Here is a 22,087-nt window from a genome sequence, read left to right on the forward strand (position 1 = left end):
GTCTCTGGCTGTAGCTCAGGCAGTCACTGTCTGTAGATCAGACAGTCTCTGGCTGTAGCTCAATCAAGTCACTGTATGTAGATCAGACAGTCTCTGGCTGTAGCTCAGGCAGTCTCTGTCTGTAACTCAGGCAGTATCTGACTAACTCTGGCAGTCGCTGGCTGTAGCTCAGGCAGTCTCTGACTAACTCAGGCAGTCTCTGTAGCTCAGGCAGTCGCTGTCTGTTTCTCAGGCTGTCGCCGGCTGCGTCTGAGACGCTAAACGAGGAACAAGCCACGTAAATGGGCAACAAGGAAGTAGGAAGTCTTTCAGTTTGAATTGCGTATTACGAGGCGCGCCGTGGAATGTGTTGACGTGTGAGCGAGTACAGACGTCTCCGCTCCAGGGGTGGCTTAAAAAAGAAGACTCGGATCACCTCGTCTCAAATACTCATCCTCACCTCTACTCACCCTCACCTCTACTCACCCCATCGTAACTCACCTCACCTCAACTCACCTCATCTCACCTCAACTCACCTAAACTCCCTTCAACTCACCTCATCTCAACTGAACTGGCAGGAGAACTTTGCTAGTAAACTCGTTGCTCCCTGCCGCTCTACTCCACGAGATTGTTGTTGTTTCCAGAATCAAAATCAAAGGGTTTTATTCGCCATGAAAGTTCGCACAGACAAGGAATTAACTTTGGCAGGACGGTGCATACATTCAACATGTAGGAATCTTAAATCTTAAATAAGTGGTGTACAAGTCTAACTATACTAAAGGTACAACGTCTAATACTAAGGGGATAAAGTATGTACAAATTTAGAATAAAATAAGATTTGTAAATAGCTATACTATACAATATAAAAATACAAATAGGGTAACATAGTGCAAATATGGAAAGGTGTCATTGTGCAGATAAAGTGTTAAAGTCAGTGTGAGCCCTTGGCCTTGTTGAAGAGGCCAGCAGTGGATGGGAAGAAACTGTTTTTGTGGCGTGAGGTTTTCGTCCTGATGGACCGCAGCCTTCTGCCGGAGGGGAGTAGCTGGAACAGAGAGTGTCCAGGGTGGGAGGAGTCGGCCACAATCTTCCTCGCTCGCCTCAGGGTCCTCGAGGTGTGAAGGTCCTCAAGGGTAGGCAGATTGCAGCCAATCACCTTCTCAGCAGTTCGGATGATACGCTGCAGTCTGCTCTTGTCATTGTCAGTGGCAGCAGCATACCAGATGGTGATGGAGAAGGTGAGGATGGACTCAATGATGGCTGTGTAGAAGTGCACCATCATTGTCTTTGGCAGGTCGAATTTCTTCAGCTGCCGTAGGAAATACATCCTCTGTTGTGCTCTCTTTATGAGGGAGCTGATGTTCAGTTCCCACTTAAGGTCCTGGGAGAGGATAGTGCCCAGGAAGCGGAAGGACTCCACAGTGTTGACTGGGGAGTCGTACAGGGTGATGGGGGTGAGTGGGGCTGTATTCTTCCTGAAGTCCACAACCATCTCCACTGTCTTAAGAGCATTGAGCTCTAAGTTGTTCTGGCTACACAAGGTCACCAGGTTGTCAGCTTCCCACCTATAGTCAGACTCATCCCCACCAGAGATGAGCCCAATGAGGGTGGTGTCGTCCGCAAACTTCAAGAGTTTGACGGACGGATGACTGGAGGTGCAGCTGTTGGTGTACAGGGAGAAGAGCAGAGGGGAAATGACGCAGCCCTGAGGAGATCCGGTGCTGATGTACCGGGAGTCAGAGACTTGTGTTCCCAGCCTAACGCACTGCTTCCTGTCAGACAGGAAGTCTGTGATCCACCTGCAGGTGGAGTCGGGCACGTTCAGCTGGGAGAGCTTATCCTGAAGCAGGGCAGGGATGATGGTGTTGAAAGCAGAGCTGAAGTCCACAAACAGGATCCTGGCATAGGATGCTGGGGAGTCCAGGTGCTGTAGGGTGAAGTGGAGGGCCATGTTAACTGCGTCGTCCACAGACCTGTTGGCTCTGTAGGCAAACTGCAGGGGGTCCAGGAGAGGGTCTGTGATAGCTTTGAGATGTGCCAGCACCAGGCGCTCAAAAGACTTCATTACCACAGAGGTTAGGGCGACGGGTCTATAATCATTAAGTTGTTGGCCTTAGCTTTTTGGGTACAGGGATGATAATGGAGGACTTGAGACAGGCTGGTACATGGCATGTCTCCAGTGAGGTGTTGAAGATGTTGGTGAACATTGGAGACAGCTGGTCAGCGCAGTGCTTGAGGGTCGCTGGAGAGACAGAGTCTGGCCCAGCTGCTTTGCGGGGGTTCTGCCTCTTGAAAAGTATGTTAACCTCTCCCTCCTGATTTGAGAGAGTCATCTCTGTAGTGGGGGGGGGGGGGGGGGGGGGGGAGAGGGGATGCCTCTTGGGTGGGAAGGGGTAGTTCAGGACAGTCCAATTGTCTTTCAAATCTGCAGTAGAACTCGTTCAGGTCGTTGGCCAGGCGGGAGTTGTTAGTGGTGTGGGGGGCTCTGGGCTTGGTAGCGGCGTTCAAAATCCAGTAAATCCTTGTGGAAGCGCTCGCCTTGATCCTCCGAGTACACTCCAATGTTCTCCTTGAATTTATCAAGATGGGCATACAGGATATGGGCTTTGAGGGACATCCTACAGCCCATTGTGCCCTAGTTCTTCACCAGCCTCAACCAGCTCCACATAGTTTTTGACCTTGTGTTTGCCCAGAAAGACAAAAAATCAGTGCGACAAAACTGTTCCAAGCCGCTTCCTCCTTGCTAGTGAGCTTCTTGGGGGATTCATTGCACTCCAGGATATTCTTTATCTGTGATCCGATGAAGACACCGGCTTTGACCTTTGCCTCAGACAGCTTAGTGAAGAAGTCTTGAAGGTACTTGAAGGCTGCCGACTCTTTATCTCCAGCTCTGACAAATTGTTTCATAAGGCCCAATTTGATGTGCAGCATTGGCATCAGCACCTTCCGGGGGTCCACCAATGGCTCCCACTTGACATTGTTCCTCCCCACAGAGAACTCGATCCGCTATGGCCAGTCCTGCCTGTGGTAGTGCGCCTTGGTTGTCCCTGCTGACCCAAAGGCAAATATAGCAGGGAAACTTGGTAAAACCTCCTTGGAGACCCATCAGGAATGCCATCATTTTGAAGTCTCCGATGACTTCCCAGCCGTACTCATCAGACTGTAAGTCGTCCAGCAAGGTATTGATGCTGTTGTAATCCTCTTTGAGGTGCACCGAGTGAGCCAGGGGAAGAGACGTGTACTTGTTACCATTAGGGAGCAGCACAGCTTTGAGGCTCCTGGATGAGCTGTCAATGAAGAGGCGCCACTCATTCTGGTTACAGGCGATTCTGATTGCCACAGACTGGTCACATTGTGGCAGAAGAAGAGCCCATCTTGACGGGTGAAGAAGCTGCAAAAAGGTTGGTGATGCTTCCTCTGATCTGAGACTTGCACACTTTCATCCAACAAGTTCCACTGCTTGAGCCTAGACGTCAAAAGCTCGGCATTAGACTTGGTGAGACCAAGATCTCTAATCAAGTCGTTGAGGTCTTTTTGGTTGGGGTAGTATGGTTTCTCTCCTCAGCTCTACCTCTGAAATTGTCATCTGGATCTACATCTTCCTTGCTCTGACTTGCTGCTCTCTTCTCAAGACGGCTGCTCTCTCTCTGGAGTGAGTACGGGGAGCTCATGGCAGTGTGTTACCGGGGTGATGGATGAAGGAAGGTCCTGATACGTGATAGCAGGTGCATTATTGGCAGTCCGACGTTTGGAAGGGTCCACCTTGCAAAAGTAGCAGTTGCTTGAGTGGTCACTGGGTTCCCGCCAAATTATTGGGATAGCGAACTTCATGGCTCTCTCTTCCCCTCTGTACCATTCTTCAAAAATAAATTTCACCCATGAATAATGTGTAAGAGAGTCTGACATTTTTCATGTTTATTTTTTTCAATAACATTAAAAATTGTAAAACATTTTAAAATTAAAAACTTTAACAATTAAAAAATTGGAACAAATTTTATAATATTAAATTCTCAGCAACAATTGTACATCTTACCTTCCAGAGTTTTTTTTACATTGCTTGAAGGTGAAATGAGGTGCCCAGAGTTTGTCTTGATCCCCGACAGGCATGCCAAAATATGCCTTGTAGGTCTCCACATTTTAGCAGATCCTTCCACAGAGTACTTTTTCGCTCGTCTTGATAAATTGGCCACAGACATAGCAAAATGCGTCTGCCGGATGCTTGCAGCCTCTTGATGCCATCTCAGAAAAATGCAGATATGTATCCACTTAGGCAGCTGGAACTAAACTGAACTGGTGGGCTTAAGGCCCCTGTATTTATACTACTATTTATATTACTGGAAAGTTATATAATGTTCTAGAAGTTACTCCAAATTTGCTCAGCACTTAATCTATCTTGAAAATAGGTAAATTCCAAAATATCACTGTCCTGGTCACAAAAGGTTGTGGGGAATAGCCAATTCTGTACTTTTGAGGCATAAGCAATGAGTGTAATTCAGGCGTGTTAAGAAAAAGTCATGAACTAATGATGACAGGTCTGCGGCAAAGAGGAGCGGGCACAACCCTCCGAGTGTTTGTAGGTGGTAGATATCTGCTCTGAACGTAGCTATGAGTTGTGAGCGCAGGTCAAGCTCTGATCGCTGCAGTCAGTTTTGCTCTGTTCAAACAGCGACCTCAGACAAGCATTCTCAAATAACAGAGATGGTGGCATCTTGATCTGACGGACATTGAAAACTAATTTCTTTAGAACTGATTTTTGTGTTTGGTTTGTTGTCCTCACCCCGCACCTCTGATTAGCACGATTGGCTATGTACGGTGCGAAAGAAGTTCAACATACATACATAGAATCTGAATCAGCATCTTTATTTCAACTGGAGGAATCTAATGAGTTATGAAGCTCTTTTTCGAGATGTGCAGTAGGGGCAGGACAGAAAGTTACAATAACAAACAGTACAAATAACCGATAGGGGTGTAAAATATAGCAAAGGTGTGCAAATCACTGAAACTAGATAAAGACTAATTAAACAAAGTATATAACTACAAATTGCAACCGATTTTTTTCTACACGTACATTTATTTAATGAAGATTTATGATGTTAAGGGAGGAAACAAGGTTGTTCCAAAACGTTGGTGCTGCAACAACAAAGGCCTTGTCACCCATTCCAATTCTCGTTGTTGGGATAGTTCACAGGCAATTAGATGTGCGTCTTAGGTTTCTTTGGCTTGACAGTGCGCTTTATGATTTAGCTAATTAAAGCACAGATTTGCCAATAAGGGTTTTTATGCATGAACAGGGCCCAATGTAGATTTCGTTTTGCATCAAGTGATGTAAGATTGGATTTGAAGTCGAGGTCACATTAGTGGGTGCTACATGGTACATACAATACAAATAGAAGATCAGAATGATAAATGGGGTTTAGTCTGTTAAGTGTTAGATTAGTAGCTGATGTATACGCAGCGTCACCATAGCCACCGTACCTTGTTATTTAACAATTTGTGGACGAGATGTTACCACAATGTACCTTTTTGATAATGGTCTGAGATGTATCTCTAAAATAATTGAATCGTACTGTCTGACAATTATAGCTGACTGTGTCTTGATTAGAATATCATGGGCAAGAGTTTCAAAAGGCTTTTTACGAGGATACAATGCCACGTTACAGACAGAAAATGCCGATTTGTCATTCATTTAAGCGCTACAGCCGATGGTGGTGTACCTCGGCACATCTGTCACTTCTCCTGCTCAAAGGAGATGAACTTAACCCACGATTCATGAACTTAACAATAACATTAACCCTGGAATATGCTCACACAGCAGAATGGGGAAGATAAGAAGGCGTTCCAAGAGGGAAACACTTCACATATTCAAGGGCCTCTCCATGGACATGGATAGTCTGGGGGTGGTTGGCTGATCCAATGGCGGTTGGTGGACGACCTTGGCTTTGGTGATGTTCAAGAGTGGTACCGCCCACCCACCCCCACTCCTCGTGTGCCGTGTCGGCCTTCAATGGTGCAACTCGCTAACAGCACGTGGCTCAGCAGAAGTGTGCTAAGGCTGTACGGGGATATTTGTGAACACCTCTACAGTCTTGTCATCTCCCACAGCTCCGAGATTACGGAGCCATCGCTGCAATCCATATTTAGTCAGCTGGGAAAAGTAAGATGGAATTCATTCGCAAATCAGTGGGTATCTCTCAATGGATCGTCCTGTTTTCGGGTGATTTCTTAAGTTTGTGGTTTGTATGTTAAAGGTGGTTTCAGGTGATAATTGGTTCTTTACCCTTCTATCTGGCAACAAAACTGACACCTTTTTGCAAGGAGTCATGTTTGCATAGACCGCAATACCTGCAGTCATAAATACAAACAAAAGACATAACTCTGATAATGTGCACTGTCCTTGAAGTTGATTGGTCCACACCCGAGACAGCTTTCCTTCGAGCCTAGTCTCATATGGGTTGGACCAGATGACGCCAAAAGGCGCCTTTTGGCGTCATCTGGTCCAACCCATATGAGACTAGGCTCGAAGGAAAGCTGTCTCGGGTGTGGACCAATCAACTTCAAGGACAGTGCACATTATCAGAGTTATGTCTTTTGTTTGTATTTATGACTGCAGGTATTGCGGTCTATGCAAACATGACTCCTTGCAAAAAGGTGTCAGTTTTGTTGCCAGATAGAAGGGTAAAGAACCAATTATCATATTTTTACTGGCAAATGAGGTCCCCATAGTGGTGGTTTCAGGTGTTGGTGGTTTGTGGTCAATGCAGGATTGAACGCTTTGTTAGAATGTGGCTTTTTATTAAATGGTATATGGGCAGCTACACGAGGTTATTTTGTTTTAGCGAAATGAGAGTGAGACAGTGGGTGCATGAGGTGGGTAATTGAATGAGTGGATGAGTGTAAGAGTCACACAATGTGAGTGAGATGGTGAGTGAGTGAATGAGTGATATGGTCGGTGAGTGAGTGAATCGATGGGTGCGTGAGATGGTGGGTGAGTGGGTTGGTGGGTGAATGAATGAATGAGATGATGCATGAGTGAATGAATGAGTCGGTGAATGAGTGAGATATGCTGTGGTGAGTTTAGGGCGAGGTAAGTGAGGTGAGTTAGCATTAAGTATGTTGGGATAAGATGACGTGAATTGAGATGAGGTGAATTGAGGTGAGATGAGGTGTATGAGGATGAGGTGAGATGAAATGAGTTGAGGTAACGTTAGTTGAGATGGACTTTGACCAGCCACCCCTGGCGCTCACACGTCAGCACTTTTCATAACGAAAGAACCAAAGAACAGTGCGGTACTTTATGATCACAAATACGACAAATGCACGCATTACACCGTGACCACGGGACTCCGGGAGGAGACCATCGTCGACTGCCGTTCAGGCGGCTCCGAGACCACAGACTGCAGCTGCACAAAGCTGTTCAACGTGCGGTCGGAGGTGCCGGCCATATACAGGTAGTTCTCTACTTACGATGGAGATGCGTTACGACGACCCCATCATAAGTTGAAAATATCGTAAGTCGAAGATGGCCTAGCCTACCCTGGAGTCTTAAAGAATGGTGATAATTTAGCAAAACAGAGCAATTTACAGTACCGTACTGTATCAACTATATAATGTATGTATTTATTAATTACAATACTGTATTGCACAGTAAAATGTGAAGTAAAAAACACAAGGTAAATTCCTAGCCTACCTAAATGAACTGCAATTTAATAGAAAGTTTTTTCAGGAAACAATCCTATCTGCTATAAAAACTTTTAACATGCATTGAACGTATCGTATCGTGGTAACCTTAAAATGAAATCGCTAAAGCTAAGTACTGTATCATACATGCATTGAACGTATTGTAACGTATCATATTGTACTGTACTCACCAAGATTCTGTCCGTCGTCTGCATATTGAACGAAGTTAGGTTGTTGATGGCAATTTTGTCGTATCGCTATCGCCATCGTAAGATCGAAATATCGTAACTCAGACCATCGGAACTCGGGGACTACCTGTACAAACACCGTCTTTTTGAGTGCTTACTTCTAGAGCGCAGTTGTCAGTGCAAAACAAGACACCCCCTGCTGGGTGCTGGGAATCCTTGAGGCTGCAAACGACTTCACTGCAGATTCGTGTGCCCTGGGTTCATGCAGCCTCAAGGCCGTAGCCATGGAGTCAACATTGGGGGGGACCAAATCTTCCAGGGGGTCTGGGGGTCCCCCCCAAGAACAAAATCGAAATTTGAAAACGAATTTCCTGCCTAAAATATAAAAAAATTCACTAACACATAGGATGGACTCTTTATTTATTTTTTACAATAATGTCTAATAGTGTATTGTATGACATTGCTCTGTTTTTTTCTTTTTTACCTTTTCTTGTTAAATTGTATGTAATGGCAGAGATTAGGGAATAATAAAGTACAACCATAACCACAATCATATAAACAGAAATCTATTTTATAGCAATATATTGGGGGGACATTTTGACCTACATGTAAGCTATGTAACTATGTTGCTATAAATATTAACATTCGCAGCTTAAATCCAAAAAACTTTATTAAAATATTTACCTCAGAATGCTACAGAGTTGTGTTAGATTCTTAATCGCGTAACTCTATCTGGACAAGTCGCAACCTTACACCACTGTTCCCTACCTCATAGCACAGTAAATGTAATCAGCACAGTGACTTTACCTCACGTGTCTGTACGCAAGAAGTAAAACTTTTACCTCAGCCCGTGTCTCACCGCCTCGCTGCTTAGCAACATCACTGCCGCCAATCTGATGTTGGTTTCCCGCCAAAATCAGGGGTCAGAGGGCAGGTGGGCGGGGCCTGAGGGCAGGTGGGCGTGGCCTGATGGCAGGTGGGCGGGGCCTGGGGGCAGGTGGGCGGGGCCTGAGGGCAGGTGGGCGGGGCCTGAGGGAGGGGGGCGTGTCCTGCGTGGGTCAGCGTTGAGCTCTGATGAAGCCACCTTTGGGTGTGGATGCAGGTCACAGTGGGATGATGGACCGCCTTGCTCCTCGAGAATGCAACGTGAACGTTCGTTGCGATCACAGATCGCGGACGGTCGTCCGACTTCTCTCAATGGAACAACCAAACACAGCCACGGATTATTCTCTCTCTCTCGTGGGCGTATGTGTCAACAGGGGCCGTCCATAAGTGACGTCACGCGATTTTGGACGATTTTTGACCCCCCCCCCCCCCTCGTCACACGGCGTCACAAAAAGTCAGACCCCCCCCCTCAACTATGACGTCACAAAGCTCTGCCCATCCCCTCCCCCAAAATCATATTTCCATTTTTAAAATAAAACATGCTTCAAATCGCTTAAAACTATTGTCATTGTAGTGCGTATTTAATGTGGCGCTGCACTCTGATGTTGTAGGAGTGTTGTTATAACAATTAGTGTTGTTATAACAATTATATATTTATTTAAAGTTGGCATTTTGATGTGACGTCACATTTCTCACCCCCCCTCCTCGTCACACATCGTCACAAATGTCTGACCCCCCCCCCCTAGTTGCGTGACGTCATTTATGGACGGCCCCCAATGAGGGCGGGAGCAGGCAGGAGACGTGATCAGGAAGCGGCGCCCGCAACACCAAAACAGAAGTCGCCGAAATAAGAAGTAAAACAAATGATAGTGGTGGACGTCAAGAAGAAGAAGGGGAAGAGAGAAGGAGAGCGAGGTAGGGGAGGGGAAGGCAGAGCTTTGTGACGCCATATTTGAGGGGGAGTTAGAGTTTTTGTGACGCCGTATGACGAGTGGGTGAGGGGGGGGTCAAAAATCGTCCAAAATCGTCCAAAATCGCGTGACGTCTTTTATGGACGGCCCCTTGGGCGTCCTCACAGCAGCCTGGCTGCCAGCGGTCACCTGCCGGGCCACGCCGGCGCCGTGCGAATTCCTCGCCATCCCACGTGGCCGGATGGGAGGGCGAGCTCCTGCCCCTATGGGGAGTCTTCACCGTGTCAGTATGCCGGCCAGGGAAGATTCGTGTCCATGGCAAGCGAGCTGGGCTGAAGCTGCACCTTCTACCTCGTCGTGGGTCCGGCCAGAACTGCGCTGCTGCACTGCACAGACGTTGTGGACGTCTGTGGACTGCGGTGGCCCCCTTCTCTCTCCTGGCTCCAGCCCATCGCTCACCACCCTTTGTCTTCTCAATACAACGATGCCTCATTACTTTTTCAGCCCCCAAGCTTTCTGTCACCCCCCCCCCAAGCTGCGAACAGGCCTATCAAAACCCCTCCTTATCCATCCATATTTTTTTACTGTCATCAAAAGTACACCAGCACTTTACAATAACCCAATTCTTCATTAATTCATCAAGCTATATACGATTTTATAATTGCTGTAAAACACCTTCGTAAAGAAGCTATATAAATCTCATTAAGATTAGATAAGAACCGTGATTGGACCAGCCAAACATCCCCCGACTATGTCGATGGAGAGGCCCTTGAATGTGGAGTATTTCCCTGTTGACAAAACTCCTTATCTTATCCATCATGCTGTATTTGAGCGTATGCCAGCGTTAGTGATAAGTGCATTGATGAATCGTGGGTTAAGTTTGTCTCCTTTTTGAGCAGGAGATGTATTGTAAGGAAGAAGTGACAGGTACATGACCATCAGCTGTGCCGCTTATATTAACTACAAATCGGCGTTTCCTGGTTCTATCGTAGTAATGTATCCTCAAGATAACGTGCTACTGATCATACATTTTGCAGTGTAAAGGACAATGCTAATGGTTATGGACACGGATTGAATGATAGAATATGGAAAATGACGAAACTGATTGTCTCACATTGTTTTAATCCAAGTCCACACCTTAGAGATGACTCAGATGAGTTGTGCAACCAAATCACTCGAAATCGTGTGACTGTGCGAATAGTTGCACAACAAAAAACAAGTCTCAGTGACTAAATTGTCTGCCCACTGTTCTGGTTACGACGACTCCTCACCTGCATCTGGATTGTAACTATTTATCACAGTTTCGGAACTGTGCAGAGCGTGATGATGCGATACTACGTTGTAATGATTCAATAAGGAGATCGATGCTTGAAAGTAGTCTCTTTTGGTGATGGTGCAGTTGTGGAGAGAGTGGAGAGTTTCCTATACCTGGGCAGTGTGCTCATGACCGGCTCCGGTTTAACAGCAGAGGTCTCACTCCGAATCAGTCAAGCGGCATTATCTTTTCATTGGTTGCGTAATGCTGTGTGGGAGCTAACTTCAGTTCAATTCATTGATTAGGTGAGCCATTCGGCTCTTGAATCGGGTGCAACCGCAACAAACAAAAACATGAACAAGAAACATTTTAAAGTGATTACGTGCAACAGAAAAATCCAGGAAAAAACAGCAAAGTCTTCCAGATAAAGCACCGAATATCAACGCTGTGTGCAAGAATCCCAGTGGGATGCAAGTCAAACAATAACAACCATAAGACAATTTAGATTATCAGTCTAACTCTGTACTACAACAAACAAATATGGCTAAACCAGAACCTTTTCGAAATCACCAAAATAAAGCTACAAAAACAATGTAACAACAGTAATCATACGAACTGTGATTCCAATTTAACAATAAACGATACACATAACATGTACGAGCAAACTTTGCAACCATAGCTGGCTGCATGAGTCACTGCATAACAGCAGGAGTATCAGTAGGAATATAAAAAAAATTCAATGTATCTTTAAAGATTAGCACACTATAATCAAAACACAAGATGTTACTTTGCAGCGGTCATCCGGAGCGATACATTTGATTTCAGGCCACTGAATAGCAGTGGCAGCTAGGGTTGTACAACTCCTCTAGAGCATTCTAGATTTGAAGCTTTCGTGACTGCAAGGATTCATACTCTTAGTTATTTCGGTAAGGTCACCATGTAGGTAAAAAATGAAATAAAAATTTATAAAAATAACTCACTTGATGCGGCAAATCTGGCAGTGACGGTCCCACCTGATGACGGAGACTTGTGTTGCCTCCGAAACGTCGTGATTTTATTGTTTTATTTTTATCAATTTTTAATTCATTTTTTACCTACGTGACTTTACCGAAAGAACTAAGAGTATGAATCCTCTAGAGCAGTTTTGAGTGAAGATCTCATAGGTAGTGATTCAAGTTGCAGTTTATTGGAAATAGCATTCCAGACCCTGGGGGCTTTAATAGCAAAGGCCCTTGCTCCAGTATTTGTACGGCAATAGGGAATGTGAAGCTGGTAAATGAGCGAGAGACCTTAGGTCAAATTTGTTCTTTGAAACAGAGAGGAGATCCAGCAGGTAGTCTACGGATTTGTTGTCGTCATATGCATCATGAGATGCGGCGTATTTTCATAGACAAGCAGTACATTGCACACCATTGGGTGTCAAAAACGTCGTCTTCCTCATGCTCACATTTCCCTCATGATGCATATTACGACCAACGAAGGTGGCGTCTCTAGCTCCGCACGAAGCTTCGGGTCTTCTCGGCCACAGTCAGTCCCTTCCTTCTCTATGCTTGCGAAGCGTGGACCCCCCTGATGGAGCATCTTCGTCAATTGATGATGATGTTGGTGATGGTGACGATGGTGCTGATGGTGAATCGCAGGGATGAGGAGGCGTGGTGACGTGAGCGCTCACTGCAGTCAAAGGAGCGGACACACGAACCTGCGATTTGTTCTGCACCGGCGACACCTCTCATGTCCGCCAACCTGAACCTCACCATCCCCCCTCACCCTACCCCTCCATGCTCACCACTCCCTTCCCTCAATTTTCACCTCACCCTCCCCTCACCCTCACCTAACCTCACCCTCCGTTCCACCTTCCCCTCACCCTCTCCTCACCATCCCCCCTCTCCACCGTTTATTGGGTTACATGTTGTTTATGCCATTTATTGTGAAAATTCCGTCACAGTTCCTATGATCACTGTTTCATTGCTTTCATGGCTTTATTTTGGTGATTTCGAAAAGTATATTGGTTTGGCCATGTTTGTGTTGTTGTAGTACAGAGTTAGACTGATGGCCTTAATCTAAGTTGTCTTGTGGTTGTTGTTGGTTGTTTGACTTGCATCCCACTGCGATTTTTGCACACAGCGTTGGTGTACGGTGATTTTTTTTCTGCAATGTTTTGCTGTCTTTTCTCGGATTTCTGTTTGCACTCAGTCACATATTCACTTTAAGATGTTTTGTTCATTTTTTTTGTTGCGGTTGCACCCGATTCAAGAGCCGAATGGCTCACAGAGCTATACAAAATAAATGAACTTGAACTTGAACCTAACCTCACCCTCCGTTCCACCTTCCCCTCACCCTCACTTCACCCTCTCCTCACCATCCCCCCTCTCCACCGTTAATTGGGTTTCTGTCTCTCCTCATCCTCAGGATGCACGACTCAGATCCACGATCTCCAATCGATCATTACAACGCCCCACCCACATCCCAGGGTAGAGAGGCTGCGAGAATCTCTGCCGAACCTCGTAGATCACCTCCATGGAGTCTGCACGGTAAAACGCCAGGAGCCCCCCGTCCCAGTGCAGGTGAAGCCCGATTCTGCGGGGGGAGGGGGCCCCCCTTACCGCCAGTGCAGTCTTCACTCCACCATGAACCACTGAGAAGTTGTCGTCATATTTCTCTAAACACCAGGACGCGTCGCTCCCTCCCAGCTGCTGTGCAGCACGAACCCCTCTCCGTGGGATTGTCCCGTACGCGACTCCAACCCGACACAGCCGCGCGTCCCCCACGTCCACCTCCCAATATTGGTGGCCCGACGAGAAGCTCTCACAGCACAGGGCTTGTGGACAGTAATCAAACCGATGTGGGTGATTAGGGCGACCCTGGGAGGCAAGGACTGCTGTCATTGTCCTGAGATCCGAGGAGATCTGGAGTCGGACATCAGCTGAATTTGTGTCCAGAGTTGGTGAGCGTCCGTCTGTGACAACAGCGATGCCAACATCACTACACAACACCGTCATCACCATCATCCACCATCAACATTACCATCACCAACCATTATCTTTACCATCAGCAATAACATCACAAACATACACATCACCAAGCATCCTTGCCATCAATATCATCGATGACAACATAAACATCACCATCACCACCATCATCAACACTACGCACATCAACATCACTATCGCAATAAGCAACATCACAACCATCATCACCACCACGAGCACCATCACAAACAATCACCACCATCATTACCATCCCCATTATTTCCATCACCACAATCTTCATCACTATCACCAAAATCACCAACACGACCAACATCATCATAACCATCACAACGACCATCAAAATCATCATCACCACCATCACTACCATGACCACCATAACCAATATCATCACTACTACCATCAGCGCGATCAGCAAAACCATCACAACCTTCACCACCTATATTATCGCCAATGTCACCATCATTACCATCACCACGACCGTCACTGACATCACCACAACCAACACCATCACCAATGCTATCACCATTCCCATCACTCACATCACTAACATCAGCATCAGTACCACCATCATCACGACCACTATCACCATTATTATGACCATTACCAGCATCAGGAACTCATATGAGGTTGAAACTGCCCAGTAGAGGCCCTGGACTGGATAAGATATCACCTGCTACTGATATTAGACATGGCGGGTAATCAAACCCAGGTAACTGGGTTCGTAGTGCAGTGTGCTAACCACTATGCCACCACTCCCCCCACACACAAATGCACAGACACATTCACAGGCACACACTCCATCTCAACATCACAATTACCCCTGACTCGTAATGCTGATTATTTATACAAGAACGCCACACTGAGTCTCATGGTGTTGTTAAGTAGGGTCCTGCATTGGGATGTGTAAGATCCCCTGTGTAGCCTAAACAGACCATTGGGGCAAGTGCTTTTAGCGAGCGTCTACGAAGACCGGCACGGCACACAAAAACGTGGGTGGCCAGCACCACGCCCGACCACCTTTGTCTCCCTAGTGGCGATTATGTTCAAACACCGCATCAAGTTCCATGATGTTAACAAAGATAAATATTCCCCGTGTTGCCTTAACAGACTGTCGGGGCAAATCAGCACATTTGAAAGCTGGCACAGCACATGAGGGGCTTAGTGGCCAGCACGACGCCTGGCCACCTTTGTCTCTCTAGTGGTGATGTTTACACACAAAACTAGGTAAGCATTTCAAGCTGAGTCGACCTCGTGCACACACACACATGATGATAATTTATCGTGAAGATGGCCCCATCACCCATGTTTCACACTGAAGAACTCACACAGGTATTTGGCCACAGTTCCCTCGTTGACTTTAAGCGAGACAATGTCCTCTTGGCTGGGAGCTGAGTGTGGATCTGCTGTAACCCTCCCTGCCCTGTGAAAGCAGAACAGACATGGCTACTGTCTCACATAGAGCATCGTCACTCAGGATCATCACTCAGGATCATCACAGCTCCATCATATCGAGACTCATCACACATAACATCATCACACACAGCACCATCAGACAGCATCACCACACAAAGCATCTTCACACAGCTTCACCAGATACAGCTTCATAACACAGCATCACCACACACAGCCTCATCACACAGCATCATCACCACACAGCATCACCCCACACAGCATCCCCACACACAGCCAGTGTCTCACTGCCCGCACCCCACACTCAGTCCCATGTTGTCGTGTGTCGAGTCGTGAGTGATAGTCGTCTTTTACCTGCGCGTCTCCTCCAGGTGCCCCTATGGGAGAGAGAGAGATGCGTTACTGTGACTCTACCTCCAATCCCTTGTGATCAGTGGAGTTCCCACTGCAACACCGTGGGTGGAAAATACACCCCAAAGTCTTGGCTTATGACCCTATGATCACCAATATTTCAGAGTGAGACCGGTTGATAGTCAACTATAAACCACTATTTAGATTTTTCCACGTAAGTCCCACGGAGCTATAGAGCTCTTTTTCAGAAGCGACCTGGTCACAAATAATAGCTCAATGAAGTGCTTCATTACGTGGAAATTTATAGCAGCCCAATACTCTAACCGCACGTTATCAAATGTGGAATGAAAAACTGGAGGACCCGGATAAAAATCCATGTGACCATGGAGAGAGACATGAAAACTACAAATATATAAGGACGTCAGGTTTGGGATTAAATCCACGACCTCTGGTATCCAGGCGAGGTAGTTAACATCTCGCCGCCCCCATGAGGACCAACACTGATTTGCAGGGCAAATATTTCAGAGTTAGACCGCTTGATATTGATCTGTGTTGAGAGTAACGTATGACTAGAAGTTTCTGGAGTTATCAATGCACATGGTGCAGATCTTGTAGAAGTGATGTTCAATACACAATGATATCATTAATAAGTATATGAGACCGTATTTATTTTAGCATCCCAGATATGAACAATTAAGGTAGCGCATCCACGTGGAGGTACACAAAGTAAAAAACAGAGATGACATCTGGTCGTGAGCAGGAGCTGGTGGATTGTTGCATCGCGGCATCATGAGATGTGGCAATGTTTTGGGGAGGCCTTCATCAATAAGTAGATAGATTATGGCTGATGATGATCATGAATACCATGTACATTGTTGTTCTATGGTTGATTTAAAAAGTTAAATTCCATTAACAGTTAGTTAAATTAACAATGAAACAAACTTAATGGGAATCTGTTTAAGGACGGGAGAGATAATTAATTTAACTGAGAAAATCTGAGCTGGCCTTCCAAATGGCAGCCACTGGAGCTGCGATGCGAGTCCATGAGTGGAGCTGTGTTCTCAAGCCCAGGAGCCTCCCTCTGCTGCTGCTGCTGGTGAGAGGGCTCTGTGCCAATAGCGACACTGGAAACTCATCGCTCACCTGCAGGAACGCGAGCGAGTCCCTCTCCTGCGCTAGGGCCTGCAGACGAGTGGCTGCTGCCTGGAGTTCGCTGATCTCGCGCTGGTAGCGAGCGATCTTCTTCTCGATCTGGGACAGCAGCTCACGCCCTTTCTGCTCCGCTTGCTCTAAAGCCGCCTTCTCCTCTGCATCCAACGCTGCTCTCGCGCGGGTGAATCTGACCGAGATTGAGACCTTTTCATCTGTCATGGATCCCTGCAAAGAGACATAAATGCCACCTCTGTTCATTAAATGTCTGGTCCTTTGTTAAATGACGTTCAGATCAGTGTGACCCGAGTGCAACTCCAAGGTGTCCAGACAGTGATACGAGTCTGAAGCACTGAGTCCTCCTTCTTCCTCTGCCTCTGATAACGCCACTTTGCATTTTCACTACAACACAATTCGCCAAAACTGGCGGGGGCTGTGAGGCAATGAAATCATCAAATACCATCATGAGTACATTTAGCATCCATGCCATTATCCTTGTGCAAGGTTATCAGGACGATGCTTTGTTTACCTTCGCATGAAGCGAAGGGAAATCTGTAAAGAGCCTTAATGAAATGGGAAGTTAGGCCAATTCCTCCTTAAATTAATGTTTTGAATGTGAGAGAAAACCACATGTACGGCTGAAGAGAGGGGATCATGAAACCACTTGCTATACTGCCAATTGGCCACCCCAAAGCTTGAGTGATGTCAGTATGATGGTGTACAACAGTCTGTGTGTGATCCACCAACTCTTCCACCAGAGTATTGGATAAGAGGTATGTACCACCTCATCTGACCAATATAGTTAACAGTCGTTGAAGTGGTTAGTTGTATGGAGATATGGGAATGTGGAATTTCCACCACTGCTTCAGTTTCTCAGTGGAGATGAGAACCACCTCTTTGATCGTCCTGATTATTAAGGCGCATTAACCGTTGTTTCTTTAGTCCCACAATGTGTTTAGAGCCAATGGAAGTCCACGTGAATGAATGGAGTTGTTCTCCATCATAAACTCTACTCAGGGTGGAGTCACGGGGTCACAGAGTCCGGCCCAGACGCGGTACCTGCACATCCCTACGATCGGCCTCCATCTGCCTCACGGACTCCTCCGCCTCCTTCCTTTTCTCCTCCACAGCCCGCGTCTCCTCTCCCACTTGTTTCTGTGAGAGACGTCACCAGGGGAGACTCCACTTACTCCATGAGCGTCCCCTCTTTCCCCCGCTCCACGCGAACCCCTCCAAAATGATTGGGGCAGTAGCCCCGGAGGAGCACGCGCAGAAGGGAACTCATTTTTCGAAGAGCTCAAACGTGCGCAGGGCTACCAAAGTAGTGGGTGGGGCTACCTAAGTTGTTGGTGGATCTGCCTCAGCAGTGGGCAGAGCTACCTGCGTATTGGGTGGAGCTACATGCGTAGTGGATTGGGCTACCTGCGTAGTGGATTGGGCTACCTGCGTAGTGGTTGGGGCTGCGTGAGTAGTGAGTGGTGCTGAGTAGTGGGTGGAGCTACCTAAGCAGTGGGTGGGGATACCTGAGCATTGGGAAGGGCTACCTGAGCAGAGGGTGTGGCTACCTGAGTAGTGGGTGTGGCTACCTGAGTAGTGGGTGGGGCTACCTGAGCAGTGGGTGGAGCTACCTAAGTATTAGGTGTGGCTACTGGAGCTATCTGGGCAGTGGGCGGGGCTACCTAAGTAGTGGGTGGAGCTACCTGAGTAGTGGGTGGAGTTGCCTCAGCAGTGGGCAGGGCTAATGGAGTAGTGAGCAGGGCTACTGGAGTAGTGGGCGGGGCTACCTGAGTAATGAGTGGTTATCAGAGTGGTGGGCGGGGCTACTCGAGTGGTGGTTGGGGCTACATGAGTAGTGGGCGGGCCTATCCGAGTCGTGGACGGGGCTATCTGAGTAGTGGGTGGACAGGGCACCATAGTGGTGAGATGTTATCTGCCTTGCCTATTAAACAGGAGGTCGTGGGTTCGAACCAGACCCGGATGCATGTGTAGTGTAGTAGAACGACACTACTGTATTGGCTCCGTATGGGGGCTGTCGGCAGTTGTCACGGAGGTCGTGTCGGGCCGTGACACTTTGCGTGAACCCAACAGGACACGTGACCGGATAAAAGCGGGCCAGGGGCCCCAGGGGGGGGGGGCGTGGCCTGGGGCAGAGCCAGCCATGCCGGAGTGGTTATAAGCGGGGTGTGGATGGAGAGCTGGTCTGTTCTGAGCTGTTCTGGACTGTTCTGTGATGTTCTTCTGGGTCATCTCTGGGATGAAGCTCTCCGGTCTCCGCTAGTGGACCAGGCAGCGTGTTGGGCTGTCCTGGTCCAGTGATGTTGTATCCCCGTGTTGGTTAAGTTAGGAAAGGTGGCTACCACCTTAAGTCGTTATGGTAAGTGTTAATTGTTATGTTACCTTATAAATAGAATTGCCTCCAAAGTTCCAGTGTGCGCCTGAATTTAACCCACTACACCTGTATACAGTCGACCCTTCCACCTCGTGGGGGTTAGGGGCGCAGGCCGCCCATGATCTGGAAAAATGCGTAAAATGTTTTGGTCCCCTTGGCGAGCGAAGCGGTACAAAAAGATACGAGAAAGGCGAGATACAAAGATCACTGCGAGATCACTGCGAGAAATCAAGTGAGCGGCTGCCGTAAACACGCTTGGTGCCCTCCAAACCAGCGCATAGAACCGCAGTTATTTTCGCAAACTAACTTTAAAAAAAATTTAACTTTAAAAAAATTGTGTATATTTATGGTCCGTGTGTCCCGCGCGTGACGTCACTCCAAATGAGGCCAACCCCCCTCATTAATATTCATGAACAGGTGGGGTCCTCCACATGGACTCCCCCCACCTCATTAATAATCATGAACGGGTGACGTCACTCCACATACCGCACCCCTCCCCAATAACCATTAGCGGGTTACATCACTCCACATTAATCATGAGTTGAACATTTTTTTTTCTGAATATTTCAGATTTACTGCAATATACACCCATCATTGGACGGACAAACAAGTTAGCTAAAATATTAAATACATGAATATTATACAGTACCGTACATATAATTTATGCATTTATGAGTTACTAAACTTTTTGTGTGTCATCTGCTGGCCTTCGCGTATCGACTGCGCCTTTCGCAAAACTCCCAAAAATGCTCATTTAATTTCTTATGCCGACCCCGCGATATATCGAAACCGCAATGGGGAAAGTCGCGATGCAGAAGGGTCGACTGTACTAGGAATCTACCGTTCAAACACTCGTTTGAAAAATAAATTGACGGGCATGTAAAATATTAAATCCACTTTAAAATGAGGCTGAGCCACTCACTGTGGTTTCGTTATAATTAGATGTTGCTGTTGAGAGCCAATGACAGAGTTCATCAGCTGATGCTGCGGTATCGTGGGTACTACTCGGTGACCATGAGAACCTCCTCCTCACCTTTCGTTTGTCGTGCTCCACCTTGAGAGTGACGAGCTCGTGGCCTCGATGATCCACAGTGACGGTGCAGTCCCTGCAGACAAGGCGTCCGTCGTTAACGCAGTAGAAGCGGTACTCGTCTCCGTGCTCCGCGCACCGTCGATTCTCCAGGTTCACACCGGGCGACACCAGGACGTGGTCACTAAACTTTGCCAACTCCCGGTGGGGCGCGACGTGGGTCATACAGAACGACGTCTCACACTTGAGACAAGTCTTCACTGCGGGCTCCCTGCAATGATCGCAGCAAACAGCAGAAGCAGCAGAATCGGCAGCCATGGGCTCAGCCACTCGCAGCTGCTCGATGAGGTTAGTGAGCGTCACGTTCTTGCTCAGCTTGGGCCTCCGAGGGAAGGTCACTCGGCACTGCGGGCAGGAGAAGAACTCGGCCGCATCCCAAGCGTCTTCCACGCACTTGAGGCAGAACGAGTGGCCGCAGCTGAGCGTGCAGGGGCAGCGGAAGGCGTCCAGGCAGATGGGGCAGGTCAACTCCCCTGGAGCCTCGCTACCACTGGGAGCCGCACTCGCCATGGCCCTGTGGCTTCACTCAGAGACGGACACTGACTGTAGCTCAGGTAGTCGCTGGCTGTAGCTCAGGCAGTCGCTTGATGTATCTCAGGTAGTCGCTGGCTGAAGCTCAGTCAGTTTCTGTAGCTCAGGCAGTCTCTGGCTGTTTCTCAGGCAGTCGCTGGCTGCGTCTGAGACGCTAAACGAGGAACAAGCCACGTAAATAGGTGACAAGGAAGTAGGAAGTCCTTCAGTTTGATTTGCATATCTCGAGATATGCCCTGGAATGTGTTGACGTGTGAGCGAGTACAGACGTCTCCATTCCAGGGGTGGTTTAAAAAAGAAGACTCGGATTACCTCGTCTCAAATCTTCATCCTCACTCACCTCATCACAATTCAACTCACCTCTACTCACCTCATCTCAACTCATCTCACCTCAACTCACCTCACCCCATCGTAACTCAACTCACCTCATCTCACCTCAACAAAACTCACTTCACCTCAACTCACCTAAACTCACTTCAACTCACTTCAACTCACCTCAACTCACCTAATCTCACCTCATCTCAACTCATCGCAACTCGTTTCAGCTGAACTGGCAGGGGAACGCTGCTAGTACACTCGTTGCTCCTTGCCGCTCTACTCCACAAGATTGCTGTTGATATCTTCGTCGTTCAGCCTCATTCTCTAGTTTTAAGTTTAACACTTTAAACTACTTCATGAAAACAATTTGTTCCTGTCTCAAAGTCACGTTCCAGTAGTCGAGCTGTGAGACACCGGTGGGAGTTGTCGCGTTTATCTCGGTCACGGGGCTGTGGCTCAGGATCCAGTTTGTGGAGCCACAAACCACTGGGCGAGGCCCCTTGCTGAACCCGGCACCGTGACCCGCTCATGTGGGCGGAGGGCAGGTGCCCCAGGGGTAGTGCGGCCGTAACACATCAACATCAGCGCGTAAAAAAAAACTAAATAGTACATTTTTTATTCCGGTATCAAAGTGTGAGAAGATAATAATGATAGGTTTCACCCTTTCTGGCAATACAACGTGAGTTGTGTTCAGATGTTCAAACACCAAGTAAGTTTGTGTGGTTAATGCAGACTTTATTCCTTGCAAAAGGCATCAATTTTGTGTTCGAACATCTTAACATCTCATGGGACTTGCCAGTATCAAAATATAAGAATAGGTTTAACCCTTTCTGGAAATTAAACAGGAGTTGTGTTAAGATGTTAAAACACCAAACAGAAACTTTAGCAAGGAATAATGTCTGCATTAACCACACACAGTACTTGTGGTGAATATGCAAACAAAACATGCTCTGATAATATATAG

The 22,087-nt window shown here is 47.3% G+C and overlaps 1 protein-coding gene across 1 annotated transcript; it reads right to left on the reverse strand.

Annotated features, from left to right (window-relative positions):
• Positions 1-228: 228 nt before the first annotated feature.
• Positions 229-21,005, reverse strand: LOC133339072 (E3 ubiquitin-protein ligase TRIM36-like). The gene is made up of 9 exons (XM_061547194.1): positions 20,218-21,005; positions 17,855-17,950; positions 16,790-17,023; positions 15,650-15,672; positions 15,186-15,305; positions 13,397-13,472; positions 1,567-1,972; positions 1,159-1,407; positions 229-257 (listed from the first exon to the last, which is right to left on the reverse strand). The coding sequence occupies exons 1-9, from the start codon at positions 20,782-20,784 to the stop codon at positions 229-231; spliced, it is 1,800 nt and encodes a 599-aa protein (XP_061403178.1). The 5' UTR covers positions 20,785-21,005.
• Between the last annotated feature and the right edge of the window lie 1,082 nt (positions 21,006-22,087).

The sequence above is a fragment of the Lethenteron reissneri genome, unplaced genomic scaffold (genome assembly GCF_015708825.2).
Source record: "Lethenteron reissneri isolate LAM-NWPU_2019-01 unplaced genomic scaffold, ASM1570882v1 scaffold_1640, whole genome shotgun sequence".
Taxonomy (NCBI): domain Eukaryota; kingdom Metazoa; phylum Chordata; class Hyperoartia; order Petromyzontiformes; family Petromyzontidae; genus Lethenteron; species Lethenteron reissneri.